The sequence below is a fragment of the Dama dama genome, chromosome 30 (genome assembly GCF_033118175.1).
Source record: "Dama dama isolate Ldn47 chromosome 30, ASM3311817v1, whole genome shotgun sequence".
Classification (NCBI taxonomy): Eukaryota; Metazoa; Chordata; class Mammalia; order Artiodactyla; family Cervidae; genus Dama; species Dama dama.
In genome coordinates, this window is record NC_083710.1 from 25,000,001 (window position 1) to 25,019,894 (window position 19,894).

Here is a 19,894-nt window from a genome sequence, read left to right on the forward strand (position 1 = left end):
AACTCCAATACTTTGAGGACCTGATGCAAAGAGTTCAGTCACTGGAAAAGACCCTGATGCTGGGAAAGATTGAAGGCGGGAGGAGAAGGGGACAACAGAGGATGAGATGGTTGGATGGCATCACCAACTCGATGGACATGAGTTTGAGCAAGCTGCGGGAGTTGGTGATGGACAGGGAGGCCTGGCGTGCTACAGTTCATGGGGTCGCAAAGAGACAGACACGACTGAGCAACTGAACTGAATTCTTTATAATGTGTTGGCTTCTGCCATACACTACTGTGAATCAGTTGTAAGTATACATATGTCCCCTCCCTCGTGAGCTTCCCTCCCACCCCCCGTCCGACCCCTCTAGGTCGTAACAGAGGAGCAGAGCCTGGAGGAGGCACTGAGTCAGTGAAACCACACCTCCAGGGGTGGGCAGAAGGTGTCGCCAGCCCTGGACCGCTGAGCTCTCAGTGAGTGCTGGAGACCACTTACACAGATGAAAGAGGAGAGGATTTGCCAGGGGTTTGTGTGCGGGGATGGGGGCAGGCTGCAAGTTGGGGGCCCCCTCTCCCCACCCCAGGAAACATGCTGGTTCCTGCTTTTGGTTCTTCCTCCCAAAGATGGTGCTATTGGGTATAAGGAGGGGCTCAACAGCATCAGCAGAACCATACTGGCATCTTTTTCTATATAAATCCACTTGGTAAAGAATATAGCCGAGCCCAAGGAGGGCTGGAATCCAGGCAAGCCCCCCCCCCCCCGCCCGCCCGAGACCCGAGATCAGTGTTCCCATTACGTCCTGCAGCACCCCCAAAGGTAGCAGCAGGCAGACAGCCAGCCTTCCACCTCAAGAACTGCAGCCCCCAGATCGCGGCCCCACTTGCCAACGCAGAGGGAGGTTCAGAGACCTTTGTGCTCATGGCCGGCACGAAGCCTCCGGGGGCATCTGAATGGCGAGAGGCTGCCAAGTCAAAGGGAGAAGGACAGCCTCTTGCCTTGAAAACATTACTTCCAGATAAAGGATAACCCTCATGGGCAGGGGCAAAATACTCCATTCTAGACTGGGGCGAATTTTTTTTCCATTTGGGCACGGCCCACGCCTGCGGGAGTGGGGCACTGTCCGCCCCTCAGCTGTGGGCAGTGGATGGAGAGGCGGCAGGCGTGGGGGCTGCCGGAGGAGCGGGCGTAAGGACAGAGGAGAGAACTCCCGGTGGGACTGGAGACAAGACGTCCCTGGTGGACGTGCAAGAGGCCCGTCACTGCCGGCCAACCTGCTCCCCTCCACGGGACCCTGGGTTCTCCACCGGGGCCAGCTCCTCGGGGAAGCAACTGCACAGGTACACAGACCCCACATCCAGGCCCTGCTTACATCAACGCTCTGCCTTCACCGTCCTCCAAGTCTTATGTTTTAATTTTTAATCGGAAGATAATTACTTTACAATGTTGTGTTGGTTTCTGCCATACAACACGACCCAGCCCTAAGTATACAATGTCCTCTCCCTCTTGGGTCTCCCTCCCACACCCATCCCACCCCTCTGGGTCATCACAGAGCACCGAGTTGAGCTCCCTGTGTTACACGGCAGCTTCCCAGGCTGTCTATTTTACACATGGGAACGTATATGTTTGGGTTTCCCTGGTGGCTTAGACAGAAAAGAATCTGCCTGCAATGCAGATTCAGCCATGAATCTGGGTTCAATCCCAGATTTCAATCCAGGGTTCAATCCCTGGGTTGGGACGATCCCCTGGAGAGGCGAATGACTACCCACGCCGGTCTCTTTGCCTCGAGAATCCCACGGACAGAGGAGCCTGACTGGCTACAGTCCATGGGGTCGCAAAGAGTCGGACACGACCAAGCGACTAACACTTCTCCTTTCAGTGTGTATGTTCCAATGCTACTCTCTCTATTTGTCCCACGCTTGCCTTTCTCCACTGTGTCCACAACCGTGTTCTCTGTGTCCTCATCTCTATTCCTGCCCTGCAAATAGGTTCAGTGAAGTCAGAAAGAGAAAAACAGGTGTAAGATAACAAGTATAATAACACAGGTACATGGAAGTCGTATGCTGTTTACACCAGGGTCCCCACACTCTGATTTTGCCCTGGGGCCCTGCAGATTATGGAGCCGGTCCTGGTCCCAAGTGAGTCAGAGCAGGAAGCCCACAGAACGGTGAGCCAGCCTTGAACACTCTCCATAGGAAGCCGCTCTTATCAAGGCCGAAACGTCATTTGCGGTCCCTCTTTATCTGAAGGCCACCGGGTCGGTTTACAGCTGGGCTCACCCCGAGTCACCCTGGACATGCCTCAGTGGCACGGCCTCCTTCTTGGGGGAGGGACCCCGACAGGGCCCCCTCTGTGTCCTGTCGCCCAGGCAGGCCTTCGCCGGGGGAGTGGGGGTCACCGCCCCCATCACCTGGGTCCAGCCCAGCCCTTGAGAAGCGCGGCTCCAGCTTTTCTGTGGGCTGAGGCCGCCTCCCAAACAGAAGCCTGAACAGAGCTCTGCCAGCGCGGGGAGCAGGAGCGCGGCCAGGAGTCCCGCCCCCGCACTGCCGCCCCGCGGGCAGGAAGCCCCCCGCAGGAGGGGCCCGGAGCCGCTCACCTGGTTCCCGCTGTCCCGGATGATCTCAGCTCTGGCACCTTCCGCTCGGCTGTGATCGCGACAAACCAGGTGAACTGTGCCACCTGGTGGAATCCAACAAAAGCGGCCGTGAGGGGCAGCCCCAGCGACAGCCCTGGAGACCAGCTCTTCCAAAGGCAGAATGAACACACGGGCTCACAGAAAGAGGACCCGACACGGAGACCGTTCTGGAAAGTCTGGACAGATGGTCCCCACAGTCAGAGCAGCAGGTGGAAAGGAGAGGGTGGTCCTGGAGTCCGTGCTCCCGCCTACCTGGGCTGACAGTGCAACTGGGGCTACATCCTGATTTTCTTTAAGGGTTTGAATACACCAAGGATGGGCTTCCCTGGTGGCTCAGGTGGTGAAGAACCCGCCTGCCAATACAGAAGACCCAGGTTCAGTCTCCAGGTGGGGAAGATCCCCTGGAGAAAGGAATGGCAACCCACTCCAGTACTCTTGCCTGGAGGATCCCACGGACAGAGGAGCCTAGCGGGCTACATTCCATGGGGTCGCAAAGATTAGACGTGACTAAGCGTGCACACACACATACGTCAAGGATAAGAAGGGTCAGTCTTGGTCACACCCTCATCCCTAGCATCTCATACGGAACCTGACACGCTGGTCTCAACCCAGCTGCACTTTAGACCCACCTGGAAAGTTTTTAAAGCTCCGGCTTAAGGATGTTTTAAAAGCTCCCCCAAGAGAGTCTAATGTTCAGCCCAAGTTGAGAAGCCCCTAATAGGTAGCTGGAATTTAACAAATATTTACTAAATGGTTGAATCCATAAATGGCACTCAAAACTATTCCAGCAAAAGTCACACCATCATCAATCAAGGCTTATTTAAAGGGTAATGCCTTGGCTGCGGCAGTTAAGACATAAGCATTATGGACCCTGCTTTCTTCACCTAAAACACCCGGTTTTATTAAATAGGGTCTGTTGCACAGGAGGCTGCAGGCAAACCACATGACAGGCCCTTGGCTTGATCCTCCTCCCAGCTCTTCGGAGTACCTCCCAGTTGCTAAGATGCAGTTAATCTTCCCCCTGCCTTGGCAGATAATTAAATACAGCTCCAAATGGCACAATACTCCCCTGGAAAATGCCTAACTTTGGAGGGGAAAAAAAATCTCAAGCATCTTGAAAAGTGATAAATTCCAAAGTTATTTCCCCAACTTCTGCCAGAACATCCATTTTTCCAGGAGAAGGGGCTCTGGAGAGGCATGGCTGACTTTTCTAGCCACCGCAGTACCGTTGAGTGAGCCGGGACAGTTGAGCTGATGCAGACAAATTGGCATGTACCTGGAGGAAGACTTCAGCTGACTGAATAATTTACGGGCACCCAGAGAGCCTCCTTCTAGAACCAAGCTTAGGGAGGACAGAGAGGAGGCAGTTTCCAGCTGCTCCAACTCCAGAGACTGAAGACCAGGACCAGTAGCAAGGAAGAAGGCAGCTCACTGCACCCCCTTCCGTCATTCTGGGGGCTCTGTTCTCAACTAGGGCCCACGGCCAAACTGTGATAGACTCCCAGTCTCTCTCCCACCCCCATTCTCATTGATGAGACAGAAACTAGGGACCAGGTGTCCAAGTTTTGTGTTTTAAGTTTCCACTGGTGATTCAGATGCCTAGGGTTAACTGGAGCTCCTTACTGTTCTTAATCAGAAAACACTGCCACGTGGATGGGACCTCAGCTCTCCTGTGAATGAATGAAGTGTTGAGGACAGCTTCCTCCAGTCACCCACTCTATCCACCTCTAGTCTGAAGCTTAATGCACAGCAAAGGTCCATCTGGTCAGAGCTACGGTTTTTCCAGTAGTCATGTACAGATGTGAGAGTTGGACCATAAAGAAGGCTGAGCACCAAAGAAGTGATGCCTTCAAACGGTGGTGTTGGAAGAGACTCTTAAGAGTTCCTTGGACAGCAAGGAGATCAAACCAGTCCATCCTAAAGAAAATCAGTCCTGAATACTCATTGGAAGGACTGATGCTGAAGCTGAAGTTCCAATACTTTGGCTACCTGATGCGAAGAGCAGACTTATTGGAAAAACCCTGATGCTGGGAAAGATTGAAGGCGGGAGGAGAAGGGGGCAACAGAGGATGAGATGGTTGGATGGCATCATCGACTCCACTGACATGAGTTTGAACAAGCTCCAGGAGATAGTGACAAACAGGGAAGCCTGGCGTGCTGTAGTCCATGGGGCCACAAAGGGTCAGACATGACTGAGCGACTGAACAAGAGAAAGCCAGCAGCTGTGCCAATCAGCACGGGGTCCCTGTCCAGGGCTCCCGGCTGTGCCGGCTGGGGCCTTCCCGACCCCCATGTGACACAGGGCCCTCTCCCCGGTGAGGACTGGCTGCAGGCTGCCCTCGGGGCCCAGCACACACACGACTTAGCAGGCTCCTCACCTCGCTTGGCAATCTCCATGGCGGTCGCTTTTCCGATGCCGCTGTTCCCCCCGGTGACCATGAAGGCTCTTCCAGGAACTTGGACCTCCAAGTCATCAGGAACAAAGTCCTTGGACGCAGACTCATAGCCACTCCTGGAAGCAGCAGACCCACAGAAGGAATGGACATTAAGGAGCAGGGAACACAACCTCCTGCAGTGAGAAAGCCCAATCCTGGGCTGGGCGCAGTGCTCTCCCCACCCGGCAGACAGCCCCTTCTGCCCTGGGGCCCCGCTCTCCTCCCTGGTCTTGTGAACACCATCTTCTCAGCGCCTATACCATTAGTTTCCTGAACTTCTGAAAATACCTGGAGATTCCAACAGTTTGGCAGCCAAACTATTTTTTTCCGACTGCCTCTAATACCAGGAGGTGCCCCTGCCCCTTAAAACATTCTTTGAAAGGTTTTCTTATTTTTATTTTTTTGGCCTTTTCCCCCACATTGGGGCGAATGGAGAGGTGCTCAGGAGACCAACAGCATCACGCCCACTGCACCCCAGGACAGGTGTCCCTCCCCAGGTACAGAAGGACCACAGCAAAGTGGGGAGACGTGCAATTTGGGAATGAGGCGGGGCAGGTGCAGTTATGCGAGGGCTGCACCCCTGAGAGGAAGCAAGGCTCCTTCAGGGCCTCAGGGTGTGTGCTGAACACTCGAGGGGGCACCGTTTAGGTCATAATGATGGCCCATTTGTATCTGCATCAGGACAACTTTCTGCCAGATTGAGAAGGAGGTGCTTTTTCCAATTGACCCAAAGGCATCATATTGGTCAGAAACAACTCTGGGGGACTGCCCTGATGGTCCAGTGGTTGAGCCCACACTCCCAATGCTGAGGGCACTTGTTTGATTCCTGGCCAGGGAACTAAGATCCTGCATGTTGCGTGGTGCGGCCAAAATAAATAAGATGAAGAGATAAAGAAAGAAAGAACTCTGAATTCTTCAACTGCTTCTCTCTGCTCTTTGAGACTCCTCGTCTACCTTGACTGTCCTAGTAGTCAATATTCCTGGTTACAGAATTGGCTGGGGGAGTGGAGAGGGATTGGCAGGAGGAGACCCTGAGGTCAGAGCTCGCCCCACACTCCGGCAGGCTGGGGGTCTCAGCCTGTTTCTCTCGCCCAAAGAGCTGATTCTCTGCAACATAGGATGCAACTCTTCTCCCCGAGGGTTCTGGGAGGCACCCGGTGCCCTCCGCATGCCCTATTTATGCGCAGACTGCCAGCAGCTGGTCTCCTGCCCCACACCCTAGTACAGCACAGCTGCCAACTACAGGCCTGGACGCCAGTGAAGAGGGCCAAAGAATGTTTATGAGCCCAGGTTTGGTCTGAAGTCATTGCCACAGGGGCGGTCATTGCCCCTGGTCTCACAGTCAAGAGACCAAGAAGAATGTTATTGCTGCTGTTCTCACCATCTGGAACTCTTCCAGACATCCAGGGCAGCTTTTCATCGCCTCGGCTGTGAGCCGCCCACTTAGTGGGGCAAGCAAGGCTTCTGACTGTTCCAAGGCTTCCTGAAAGGCCAACTTGAAGCTCAGTGTCATCTCAATCATAAAGGCTTTGGAGCCAACAACCTGGATTTAAATCTCAGCCCTGCCTCCTAACAGCTGTGCCGTCTCATATGTTGTTTTAACCCTTCTGAGCTCCAGTCTTTTCATCTGCACAAAGGGATGTTAGAAGCACAAAGCTTCTAACAGAAGCTACTTCTTGGGCAGCCTAGGTGAGATAATTATGTAAAGCATCTATCATATGCTTTGAATAAGTTAAGAACTCAATCCCAGGTGACTCAGTGGTAAAGAACCCGCCTGACAATGTAGGAGACACGAGTTCAATCCCTGGATCGGGAAGATCCCCTGGAGAAGGAAATGGCTACCCACTTCAGTATTCTTGCCTGGAGAATCCCATGGACAGAGGAGCCTGGTGGGCTACAGTCCATGGGGCTGCAAAAGAGTCAGACATGACTTAGTGACTAAACAACACCATAGTTGCTATTATTACTACTAGTATTAATAATAATATTAGTATCTTTCATGTTCAAAACAAAGTTCATTTGCTTGCTCCCCTCCCCTGTTTGCCCACCAGTCCTTCAAATCGTTAGGGACTCTGAGAGTAACTTAAACTATAACCAAAGATGAAGCTGGAAGATTTGGTTTGCCTCGGGTGGACGTCCCAGAATCACTGTGAAAAGATTTTCTTGCAAAGGAAAAGAGGTTTCTTGGAAAGAAACCAGGATTAGGGGATCAGTGATGAAGGGCCCAGGCAGGAGAAGGCCTGGTGGAGAGGGAGAGGGAGCTTTCAAGAAGAGCAGGCCACAGAGAACACACCCTGGCTAAATGCCCCACAGGGACCAGGCCCCAAGACCCCTCCTCCCTGGGCAGGAAGCTGACACACAGCTAGAGGAGACTCTAGCCTCTGGGTTACCACGTTGATCCTATTAGGGAGTAAGGTTTGCTGAGGGTGGCTCCTGTGGATTAAAGTCTTCCTCAAATCCCAGGCTGTGAGCCAGCTGCCAAGTGGGTGGAGCCAGGCTGGCCTACAGGACCTGTCATAACTCCCTTTGTCCTTTGTCTTCAACACCAGGATTCCACCCTCATCCACCCTGATCCAATCTGCTGTTAATAAGATTTAGCTTTTTTCTTATCCTCCTGCCCTCTCTTTTTATTTTTATAAAATCCTCATATCAGTCCTTATTTTTCAGATGCAGAGAGAGGTAAATGACTTACCCAAGACCATGGGATGGTAGATGATAAAGCCCACAGGGGTTTCCATACTCTCTACACTGAGCCTAGGAGTGATGCTCAGCCTCACCAGTGGTGCTCAGAAGAGTGGTCCCCAGACAGGCAACATCAACATCACCTGGGAATCTTTCTACAGAGTCAGAAATTCCAGGGTGAGGCCCAGCAGTCAATGGTTTCACATGCCCTACAGGAGACTGATTCAAGTTGAGCAATCACTGTACTTAGTGTTTCCTGAACCCCTGAATATAAGAATCACCAGGAGGCAAGGTCCCCCAATTTACCCAATATGGAATTTGCTAAGGTTCCACCCACACCTGCTAGGTGCTTACAAGTCAGTTGTTTTTTAATTGCCCCTGGTAATTCTTAGGTTCAGGCAAAGTTAAGGAAACTGTGACTAGATCCTGCTGCCACTGCTGCTAAGTCGCTTCAGTCGTATCCAACTCCATGCGACCCCATAGACGGCAGCCCACCAGGTTACACCGTCCCTGGGATCCTCCAAGCAAGAACACTGGAGTGGGCTGCCATTTCCCTCTCCAATGCATGAAAGTGAAAAGTGAAAGTGAAGTCGCTCGGTTGTGTCTGACTCTTTGCGACCCCAGGCTCCTCTGCCCATGGGATTTTCCAGGCAAGAGTACTGGAGTGGGTTGCCATTGCCTTCTCCAATCCTGCTGCCTAGGGGCCCAATATAAGGAAGCTTTATAAAAATCTGCTGTGCCAAGAAAAAGCATTGTAAACCCAAACTACAGACTCTCATTGGAATCAAAGTAAAGTATTGTCTTTCCCTCCAATTCACAAAATGCACAACAGCAGGGAAAACCACCTAAGCTTACACCCCTCCTACCCCACAAAAGAGTTTGGGGAGAGACTTTCAGAAGCCTGCTTTCCCAGGGGGCAGAAAGCTGACTCAAGCTCTTCATGATGCATTCTGTATAACACAGAATGATCCAGCAAATGGTGGTCACTATGAGTACACCCCTTCGAAAGAAAGAGGCAGCCACTGTATTCACCTAAATTCAGTGGGTCAGGGTTGACAGCTACACTGTTGGAAAGAAAAGCCAATTCTGAGTCCTTGATTGATCTGTTTCTTTGACTTTAACCTTCCTTTCTCATTGCTTTTGTTATTATAATCATAAATGATTACCTGCCCTTATAGTTGTAGTTTAAATTATACAGGGAGCCCTGCCCCTCTGCCTGAAGTAATTAACGCATCTTCTTCCTGAGGCCCCTCTGCCTGAAGAGATTAACACATACCTCCTTCCAGGAGATATTTGCAAGATAATGGTTTTTACTTCCTCAACTCCTCCCCTTCTCTGTCCTATAAGAGAACCTCACATTCAGACCCCAGACAAGACGGTTATTTTGAGACATTAGTCTGCCATCTTCTCCATCAGCTAGGCTTTCCAACTGTATTCCTAGCCTCAACACCTGGTTAATGGGCCTGTCATGTGGCAAGCAGACTGAACTTGGACTCAAATTTGGCTTAGCTAGCCCAGAAGCCTTGCTGCTTGTGGCTACCCGGCCCTGGGTATATATCAGGGAATATTGGGGCAAGGCCTTAGCAGCTGCTGGGACCATTTGTCCTGAGGATCTTCCCTTCAAGATTCCCTGACGTGGCAGCAGATTCTCCAGTGCTTGGCAGTAGAGGCAAGGAACCGACAAATTAGGCATTGATGGGACTCAATTTTGTAGGGTAAGTCTCTCCAGTGTGCACACTGGAAACATATCTCCACCTCAATTTGGGCTTTTCCTTTAGAGGACAAGCCAGTTTGGGTGGGTTACCCTGTTGGGGAGGGGAATTGTTGTTGGACTGTACCTGAGCTGGAACTGGTTCACTGGGGAACTAGTTCTCATAGGGTTAAGCCTATCCTAGTTGGAATTAGTTCATTTGTTTTGTAGGATAAGTTTATTTACCTGAGTTGGGAACCTGCTCAGTTGGAATCAGTTTATTGGGGAACTAGTTTTTGTGGGGTAAGTCTACCCTAGTTGAAATTCTTTGATTTGTAGGGTAAGTTTGGGGGTTGGGGGCCAATTTGTTGGTGTTATCAATGCTGCAATTTTTTTGTGGGATTTTTTATATTGGAATTGCGATTCATCTTTTGTGTTTCGGTGTGGTCATACTTTTAAAAATGGGAAGTATTCCATCTATAAATGGGAATTACTCCATCTATCTTGAAGGAGAGCCCTTTTGGGCATATATTGGATAAACGGGCAAAATAAAATTGTAAGCCTATGACTATGCTACTATAATGGGGTGTGGACCCAATATATGTTAGGATCAGAAGAGCAACGGACCCTGAATGGCTCACTCAACTATTAGGCAATCTCACAATTGTTTTGCAAAAGAGCAGGGAAAAGAGATGAGATTCCATACATAGAAGCATTTATGCTATTGCATCAGGAGAAAAAGGAGTCAGAGAACTACTACCTTATCGTGCAGAGGTCTGAGAGAAAACCCAACGGGGTACCTAGACAAAAGAGCTTAAATAAGAACAGATAAAACAAAAACCAACTGATGATCCATCATAGTTTCTAGAAAGGGTTTATCAAGTTTATAGGTGCTACACAGATACAGACCCTGAGGCCCCTGAGAATGTAAGGATGATAAATATGGCCTTCATCAGGCAAAGTGCTCCAGAGATTAAAAAGTTATAGAAATTAGATAGTGTATTTGAAATGAATCCTTCTCAGTTAGTAGATGTTGTTCTTAAAAGTATTCAACAGCAGGGAACAGAGACAGAAGGAGATGCAAAATGGAATACAGGTTTTCGGGTAGCAGCACTAAAAGTAAGTGACCTAAAGGAGGGCTCCCAGTGGCTCAGTGGTAAAGAACCTGCCACCAAGGTAGGAGATACGGGTTCAGTCCCTACTCTCAGGTCGGAAAGATCCTCTAGAGAAGGAAATGGCAACTCACTCCATCTTTCTTGCCTGGAAAATTCCATGGACAGAGGAGTCTGGCAGGCTACCGTTCATCGGGTCGCAAAGAGTCAGACATGACTGAGTGACGAAGCACACGTGAAACCTAAAGGTAGGCCACCACTGGGGAAGGAAGAACATGCTTACTGCCGGGAGGAAGGACACGGGAGAAAAGATTGCCCCAAACTAAAAAATAATCAAAGGAGGACAGGAGCCCCAGGTCACGCTGACAGTGGGGAACAAACTGACTGACTCTAATTGATATCACTCTCCTTTGTAAATTAAAGGCTCAAGTAACCTTTCCCCAGAACAGCTTGACATCAGGGTCCCACTAGGGCTTTTTTGATCTCGTGCCTTTGGGGACTATGGCTCCAACTTGGGGAGCTTCAGCTCCATTTGGGGGGGCTTTAGCTCCAATTTGGGGTGTTCTCCCTGTGAAGGGAAATAAGGTGCTTTGGACAAGGGTCACAAGTCTAGTGGGACTAGGAGGTCACATTTGAGGCAGTTTTGCCATTTGACTCTGAAGGTGACTTTCTGGCTGGCAAGGTCTTGGTTTGATTTGGTTACTTTGAGCACAAAGGCTTCTAGTACTAACTGCTTGAGCTAAAATGGGAAGCACTTCCTCTAAGGTTCCACTCCCACCTGGGAGCCCCTTGGGAAGTTTTAATGACTGGCTGAAATCTAGGGAAGATCCTCAAAAGTGTTTGTAAATAGATTACCGAAATGGGAAGCCATGGGTCTGACTAAACTAGCCATAGCTGATATTTACAGCCTAGCAGGAAATTTGGAAGAGACCTTCTCCTCTAAGCTAACTTTCCAACATAGGTAAATGGGTATGTCAATCCTTCAGTATCATTGAGGTAGCCACCCAATTCTTTGAAGAAAAAAGAAAAAAACTTGTCCTTATTGGGACCAGAAGTATGGTTCCAAAAAAATAATCCAAAACCTACTAATCCTTTTACCACTCCCAAGACCTTCCCTGTTTATCTTAAGAGGAAGTTTGTAAGTATTAATACAACTTAGCAACGAAATAAGAACAACAAAGTATTATAAAGGGGAAAAGAAGTTATCCTAAGAAAAAATTGCCTGTATCTTTGCAAATGTTCTACTGGGTCTTCAGGAGCCCTTATCTCCACCATCTTTTTAAAATGCAAATTTTGAAAAAGAGAGTAATTTGGACTTGCTTTCCATAAATATTAGTAAAAAGAGTTTAGCCATCTAGATAAGTGAACTTGATTTATTCCATCTTCCAGAAACCCAGTTTTAATCTGACCTCTTTTGTAGACTGATGGATTTTACATTGCTGTACCCAACTCAGGGCTAAAATCTTGATATGAGAACAGAATTTGGCTTTTCTCTGTTAGAAAGACAAGTTTTGTTAAGATGTCAAACTACCTTTGATAACAGATTTTAAGTTCTTTACCTTTTAAGTTATCTATTTTGCATTTGCCTTTGAAATCTTTTATTGTTACTTTAGCTAAGTGAATAACTATTGTTTCACAGTGACTTATAATCCTGTTGTGTTTTAAAACCCTTTTGATGTTGTTTTGACAAAACTTTGCAAATCAAATTATAATAAAGTTTCTTTGACCTCTAGCTAAACTTTGGGATGCTTCAAAGGGCCTTTGAAACATCCCAAGGAAACATTAAACGCATTAGGTTCACTTGGTATGTTAAATTAACAATGGGAAGTGTTATCAAATGAGTAATAAATCTTCTTAGGTTAGATTTTATGGTAAATGATATTCTAGATATTATATGAAATTTTGATGTGTCCTGGTATAAAGTATTATGGTCATAATTCTAGTTATTATCTGAAAGTGTGGCATGTCACAGCAGTAACCTAGGTGCTTTAAATGTGGCTTCTTAAGTCTTTTTGTTATTATAGATAGTTATGATTTCACTTTGATGCCATTGCAAAAAATGCCTCCCCTTCAAGAAGATTTATAAAAAGGACTTTTGGATAAATGCAAGTAATTCTAATGGCTTCACAAAGCTGTTAACAAAAAGGATTAGTTACAGGGGAACTGAGTGAACTGGTAGATATGGTTACGGTTTTTGTGGTTTCTATATAAAGAAAATTACTGGTTTAAATCTGTTTCCCATGGGTAAGGAAAATCTGCCCCTTAAACTAATTAATCATTGTTCTAATTTGGTCTTTGTTTCCCAATTGTTTGTGCCCTGTGCCTCCTTGATGCACTGTCATTGTCAATGTCACTAACTGCATTACTTATATCCTGTCTAATTTATAAGATTGTTGTCTCTTACAATACCCAGGGTGTAACCAGGCCTTGAACAAAACTTATATGGCTAAAAACGTAACATAAAAATCCTTATAATAGTGTAATTCTAAATATGGGAAGAAGCAATGGGAGGGAAAAGGTCTCCTGGATCATAATCAGGCACAAGATCCAGAGAATCTTTCCTTATTGATGGGGGTCAATCCAAAATTTAGCAACTAGAGTGGCATATCGAAGAATTTTTTTCCTGATCTGGGATGAGCCTTCCAGTGCCGTGGGACCAGATTTGATCATGAACTGTCTCCCAAATACTGGTCAAATTCCTGACCAAGAGGGGAGGAGCTGAGAAATGGAGTATTTCTTGCCATATGAGTCATCTGCAGTTGGAATCTTCCAACATGAGCCAGTGAGCCCTGAGGAAACTCAGGAAGGAGATACCTGCCATCTACCAGTCATCAGCCTTGCAGCCATCCTTATGGTGAGCCTTGAGGAAACTCAGCCTGTGAGAACACAGGATTAACTGCCCCAGATACCTGAGGGTACATATCAAGGAAATAATTTTAAAGAGCCCTGACTCTTGCATCTTCCCATACATAGAAAAGCCCTAAATTCCTAAACTTAAGATGCTGCCTCTGGGTTTGAAGTTCAGTATTCTACAGATATAAAGTGGACATTTTCCAAAGAGGAACGAAGAAAGACAAATCTTAACATCTGGGACACTGGCAACTGGCACGGATGGCCGCAAACACTTCTCAAAAGACCCATCTGATGAAGCAGTTAGAAAGTCGTCACCCTCTTTTTTTCCAAGATTGTTGAAGGGACATTGATAGTGGGAATTATTGCAGGGAAGAGCCAATTCTGACTCCATGATGTTTTAACCTTTGTTTTACAATGCTTTAGTTATTATAATCCTACATAATGACCTGCCTCAGGGAATCCTGCCCCTCTGCCAGAAGAGATGGGAACACATCTCTTCCCTGAGGTTGGCCATTCCAGGAGATACTTACAAGATAATGGTCACTACTTCCTCAACTCCAACCCCTCTCTATCCTGTACAAGAACCTCACCCAGATGCGCAGCAAGGTGGTTATTTTGAGATTTGAGTCTGCCATCTTCTAGATCTGTTGAATTTCACAATAAAAGTCATTCCTTGCCTCAACATTTTCTCTGGTTAACTGGCCTGTGTATAGCGAGGAGACTGAGCTTGGACTCAGTAACATTTCCCACATTTTCTGCAGCACTGCCCCTGAGGAGGGTCTGCACTTTTTCAAAAATGCTTCTGCAAGCCGAGAAGGGAGGAACAGCAGCTGTCTCCCCTTGGAATGATGCCTGGAGTCCTGGGACGATGGAAATTTGCCCAGGTAGCCTTGGTGCTGCTGCTGCTGCTAAGTCACTTCAGTCGTGTCCAACTCTGTGCGACCCCATAGACGGCAGCCCACCAGGCTCCGCCGACCCTGGGATTCTCCAGGCAAGAACACTGGAGTGGGTTGCCATTTCCTTCTCCAGTGCATGAAAGTGAAAAGTGAAAGTGAACTCACTCAGTCAAGTGTTCAACTCTTCGCAACCCCATGGACAGCGGAGCCCACCAGGCTCCTCTGTCCATGGGATTTTCCAGGCAAGAGTACTGGAGAGGGCTGCCATTGCCTTCTCCCAGGTAACCTTAGGAACTGATAAAAATACTGATAAAACTCTTAAGGAAGGGAAGAGAGGAAGTCTCTTGGAGAAGAGGGTTGCATAAGAGAAGAGCCTGCAGGATTTTTTTTTTTTTTTTTTTAAATAAAATATCAATCTAGGCCCCAGTGCACATCAATTGAATCAAAATGTCCAGTGGGAGGGCCTGAAAGCTAGTATCCTCAACAATTTTCTGCCGGTGATTTCTGGTTTCAAACAGGCATGAGAACCACTGGGAGAGACTAATTCTAACATTAAAAACCACCTCTTCACCTCCCAGAAGTGGCCACCCCTCAAAGACCACAGTGAGGGGGCGGGTCGACTGGGGCACAGCCAGGGTGATCACGGGGCAATGGGAGGGGGTGGGGGCAGGGACCATCAGGCAATGTTCAACAAGCTCACACTGGACGCGTGGTCTACACCCGCCCTGAAACTCGTGCCCGGAATGTTCCAGCTGGAGGGAGCGGTCACAGTCCACAAGCCGCATTTTATTAGTAAGGACAAAAACACACCCAGCAAAGTACTAAGCGGAGTCTCAACTAGCAATTTAGAGCTAACCCCTTCTTACGCCGAAAACAGCCCCAATGAGACAAGAGCCAGAGCACGCCCAAGCGGGGAGTCCAGGAAACGCCCGGGAGGCTCGCAGACCCCTGGGCAGCCTGACGTCAGTGGGTGGGTCCCCCCGCGTACAAGCCCCGCCCCCGGGCGCCAGCCCCGCCCCTCGGGCGCGCGCCGGGCCCAAAGAGCGCCCCCGCGTTGGGTCGCGGCTGCGGCTGGTGGGCTGCCAGCAGGCGAGCACCTCCGTCGCTTGGTGGGTCCGAGTGATCGCAGGGGAGTCGCGGGCGCGTTCCCGCTCATCCGGCCCGCCTGCGCCGAAGCGGGCCGCGTGACGGCCGGCCGGCCTGCCCGCCCCCGGGCCGCGGGCCCCGGCGCGGTACCCCGCGCACCCTTACTTGGTGTATTCGCGCAGCCCCTTGGCGAACCACGCGGCGCTGCGGTAGAGGAGCATGGTGGGCCGGGCGCCGCACGCAGAGTCCCGCGGCCCCGCGCTCCCGGGCCCCCGCCCCGCCCTTCCGGGCCCGCCAGCGGTTACATCATCGCAGTTATGTAAACGCCACGGCCTCCGGGGCTGGTCCCCACTGGGAATGCGGCGGGTCTCGGTACGATGCGGAACGCCGCCCCCAACGCCCCGGTCCTGCCTGCCCTGCCGCGGCTCTGGAGAGCGCCCCACTCCGGCCCCGGCCTCAGAGGGCAGGGGGAAGGGAGGGCTGACCCTGCAGGGGGGTCCTCATGGGGGTGGAAGCCGGCGTCAGTACCTGTTGGGGGTTACCTGCCAGCTGGGTATCACTGGGACGCAGAGCTGGCACCGCAACGCACCTCCTCGAATCTGATGACCCAGAAAATCGTGTGGACTCAAAACGAGGATGCTTACTGATACTAAAAAGATGCCTCCATCTGATGGGTTTTAGCATAGGGGTTACTGAAAAACTAGTATTTTCTAAGTTTCCACCTCTCTTATTTCACGAAATACCCGCAGTAACTCAGCGGAGGGACAGTGCTTCCTCAGCAGGTACAATAAGTCTAAGGTGCACACAGTAACCCGCCTGGGGCGAGGCAGAATGGGTCTCCCGCCTGAGAGTAAGTCTGTCTCCGAAGTATAGGCTTTTGCCACAGTTCTGCAATGTCATGTAGTGTCAGGAAGGGGCCCTTTATCGCCTTCAAATCGTCATCCGCCTCCCCAATCCCCCAAGGCCAAATAAACACACAGTGCAAGTGAAAAAAAAAAAAAAAGCATAGTGGCTATGCCAACCCACATGCTAGACTAGTCATCCAGCCCACTCTGGGCCCCTGTTATGTAGGAGTCAGGCACCCCTGTCCCCATCTGACCTCCATCTCTAACTCCCAGTTAGGAAAGCCTCACTCGGTTAAATTCTGTACTGGTTTATGAGACTCACCCAGAGACTGAGCCATTCTTACATAAGATGTGCGGAGACCAACTGGTTTAATGGCCTCATTACCTACCGAAGAGGATACAGGTTCGCTGCCCCCTCCCAAGTGGGCGTGTTTTAAACTCAGGATACCTTTTGAAATACATTTCCCCAGAACAGCTTGCTCCTCTGAACAGGACTGTGAGGTTCCCCTGCATTGCTTGTCTTCTTGCCAGAGCGATGAAAAAGAGTTTAAACAACTGGCATTCTGCAAAGCCACCCAGCCTGGTGTGACTTTTCAATGCCAGTCGGGTTGGACCAGGAGAGCATTTTGGACCCCCAGAGTTACACAACTGCGCTTTGTACCCTCGGCTTTGTGTCAGTGATGGAAGAGCTACCAGTCTGTTCAGAAACTCACCACCTCAGGAAATGTGCTTTTGGCTCACAGAGTGGGTGAGAAGTTCCTGTGAACCACACGGTGTATTGAGGGCATCAGCGGCACCTTGCTGTAAAAGGGTGGGTGGAAACGTAGCTCTCTCAACCTGCCAGTGTAAACCCCGGTGTGCTGCGGACCTACTCCGACTTAGTTTTCTTCTTGGTAGAGTGGGGGTGAATATGCTCACTTCATGGGGCTGTTGTGATGATTAAATGCATTTGTAAAGAATTCAGCAAAATGCACGGTTGTGGTAAAAAAAAAAGTTCATTTCCCACCCTAAGTTTTCTTCTCATTCTTTCCCCCCTGCAATGCAGCCACCCCATGTACATTCCATGCATGTTCTGTTAGTGCATGAAGCATGTAGTGTTTACCCTCAAATCAACAAGTATCCACTAGGGACTGCGCTGTACACAATTCATAGGGGGTTTTAGGAAAAGACAACCGATATCTCAGAAGGGACCTCCATTCTTCCCTGGATGACAAGGAACAAGAAAGAAAGGACAGGATGGGATTTGTGGGCATAGGGTCCAGTTTAAGGACTTAGCTGAGCTGGATTTTGGTTGTTTTGTCACTGATTCTCAGTGTGGCCCTGGGTAATAGTAATAAAATTTATGGCCACCTGATGGGAACAGCTGATTCACTGGAAAACACCCTGATGCTGGGAAAGATTGAAGGCAGAAGGAGAAGAGGGAGACAGAGGATGAGATGGCTAGATGCCATCACCAATTCAATGGACATGAACCTGGGCAAACTCCAGGGGATGGTGAGGGACAGGGAAGCCTGGCATGCTGCAGTCTGTGGGGTTGCAGAGTCAGACACAACTTGGCAACTGAACAAGTCCAAATGTTATGAATTATGTCACTTAATCCCTATAATGACCTAGTAGGGTTGCTCTGGCTATCATCTCCATTTTACAGATGAACAAGACTGAGGCTTAGAGGGGAAGCCACTTGGCTGAGGTCACAATAAATGCACCCTGGAGCCAGGATTTGAGCCAGGCAGTGTGATTTCAGAGCCAATGGCCTCTCAGTGGACCATACTCTATGGGGGCAAGTCACTTAACCTCTGGGCCTGTTTACTCATCTAAATGAAAAGGACATTAGAGAGATGACATCTGGGGCCCCTTCAAGCTCTTTCTATGACCAATAAGAGAATTACACAAAGATGTTAAATAAGTTGGGCCCAAGGTGCTTTTAAACGAGCAATATCCAGTGGGTGTCTTTGCTTCATTTCAGGCGGGGAGAAAGCCCTGGAAGATATCTCTTCTCTGTCTCTAGTTTCAATTTGCTAGTCAAAGGCCACACAAAGAAATCACCCTCCAAAGCCTCCTTCTAATCGATTTAGAGCCCTGAAGCTAATTTTGACCAAACTGGAAGGAGAAGCAGAAGGTGAGGATTGAGAAGTCCATGGCTTTCTACACCAGAGATCTACGTGATGGGAGGTCTGCGTGTACACACACACACACACACACACACACACACACACACACACCAGTGTTTGCATCTCTTCCACTGAAACTCAGTACCAGTTTCTCCAACCCAGTTGTCATGGCAACACCAGCTGCCAATGAGATCATGGAAGACAAGGTTATAATGGCAGTGCTGCCTTAATATTTTACCTGGCAAAACCACTTAGATAATAAGATGAATAACCATAAATCATAAATCCATGGGAAGCCCAGGCCCTGCTCACTGTATGTGTTTAGTGTGCACTTGGGGGTGGGGAAGAGAAGTGAAAGCGAAGAGAAGGAAACAAAAAGGAAGGAGGGTGAGGCAGGGGGTGAGGAGGAGGGTCTCTGATGCTGCTCCCTGTTATTCCTCAGTGTCCGAACCCTGTCTGTACATGGATTAAGGAACCGGTCTCTTCTGTAATTACAAAAAGGGATGGGGGCTCCCAGCCTGACTGACAAAAGGCTTATAAGAAACCCGAGACTGTTTTTTTGGGGTTCACACTAAAACAGGAGAGAAGCAGCTCAGGGGTGACATGACAGACAATGACCCACCCACTCCAGCACCCAGCAGGAGGCAGGACCCCTCTTAGAACCGCCTTTATGGTTATCTTCCCAAGTCCCTTGATGCCACCTGCTTTTACAGATGTGCTACCCCTGGGGCAACTGTCTATTGCTCATCTGAACCAACTCCCTGAAGAGCAAATCCACTGATTTAAGGGTTTTCTTCCTTTCACGGGAACTAATCATGGGGCAGCAGGGGGCAGGGGGACGTCCTTTGGTAAGACCTTTGTCAGTGGGGAAGGAGACGCTGCTTACACCAAACACCCTTTTGTGCCTTTGACTTTTGTACTGTGTTCATGAATTCCTTATTCAGATCAAAAAACAGGCACTCCCTGATGGTCTAGTGGCTAAGACTCCATGCTCCCAATGCAGGGGGCCGGGGTTTGATCCCTGGTCGGGGAACTACATCCCACATGCTGCAACTAAAGACCCCACAAGCCAAAACTAAGACCTGGTGCAGCCAAATAAGTTGATCAAATAACTATTAAAAGGTTTATAACTATAATGAGGTCTTCCCTCATAGCTCAGTCAGTGAAGAATATACCTGCAATGCAGGAGACCCAGGTTTGATTCCTGGATTGGAAAGATCCTCTGGAGAAGGAAATGGCTACCCACTCCGGTATATTTGCCTGGAGAATCCCATGGACAGAGGAGCCTGGTGGGCTACAATCTACAGGATCACAAGAGTCGGACACGACTTAGCGACTAAACCACCACCAACTATTAAAAAAAAACATACGATGGTCCACCTTCATTCTCCAGCCCTGTCCACCCTTCAAGAACCAAACACATGGATGAGATGAGCCAAGGGCAGGGCAGTCGTGATGCCTGGGTCCATCAGTCACCCTGTAAGTGAATGAATGAAGGAAATTATTTCCGGCAGATGTGGCTTATGTTTGGTCTGAAACTCTCACAAAGTCTGTTTCTAGGGCTGCTTCC

The 19,894-nt window shown here is 49.2% G+C and overlaps 1 protein-coding gene across 4 annotated transcripts in view; it reads right to left on the bottom strand.

The window, feature by feature from the left end:
• DHRS12 (dehydrogenase/reductase 12) overlaps nucleotides 1-15,648 on the bottom strand; it is a 57,819-nt gene extending 42,171 nt beyond the window's left edge. For 3 of the 4 annotated variants that reach the window (XM_061133285.1, XM_061133284.1, XM_061133283.1), the window contains exons 1-3: nucleotides 15,534-15,648; nucleotides 4,993-5,126; nucleotides 2,576-2,658 (exon numbers count right to left, since the gene is read on the bottom strand). In XM_061133285.1, the coding sequence (XP_060989268.1) occupies nucleotides 2,576-2,658; nucleotides 4,993-5,126; nucleotides 15,534-15,589 (273 nt within the window). In that variant the 5' untranslated portion in view covers nucleotides 15,590-15,648. Of the gene's footprint in view, nucleotides 1-2,575; nucleotides 2,659-4,992; nucleotides 5,127-15,533 lie in introns of those variants that run through there. The other variant, XM_061133286.1, reaches the window with a different exon arrangement.
• Between the last annotated feature and the right edge of the window lie 4,246 nt (nucleotides 15,649-19,894).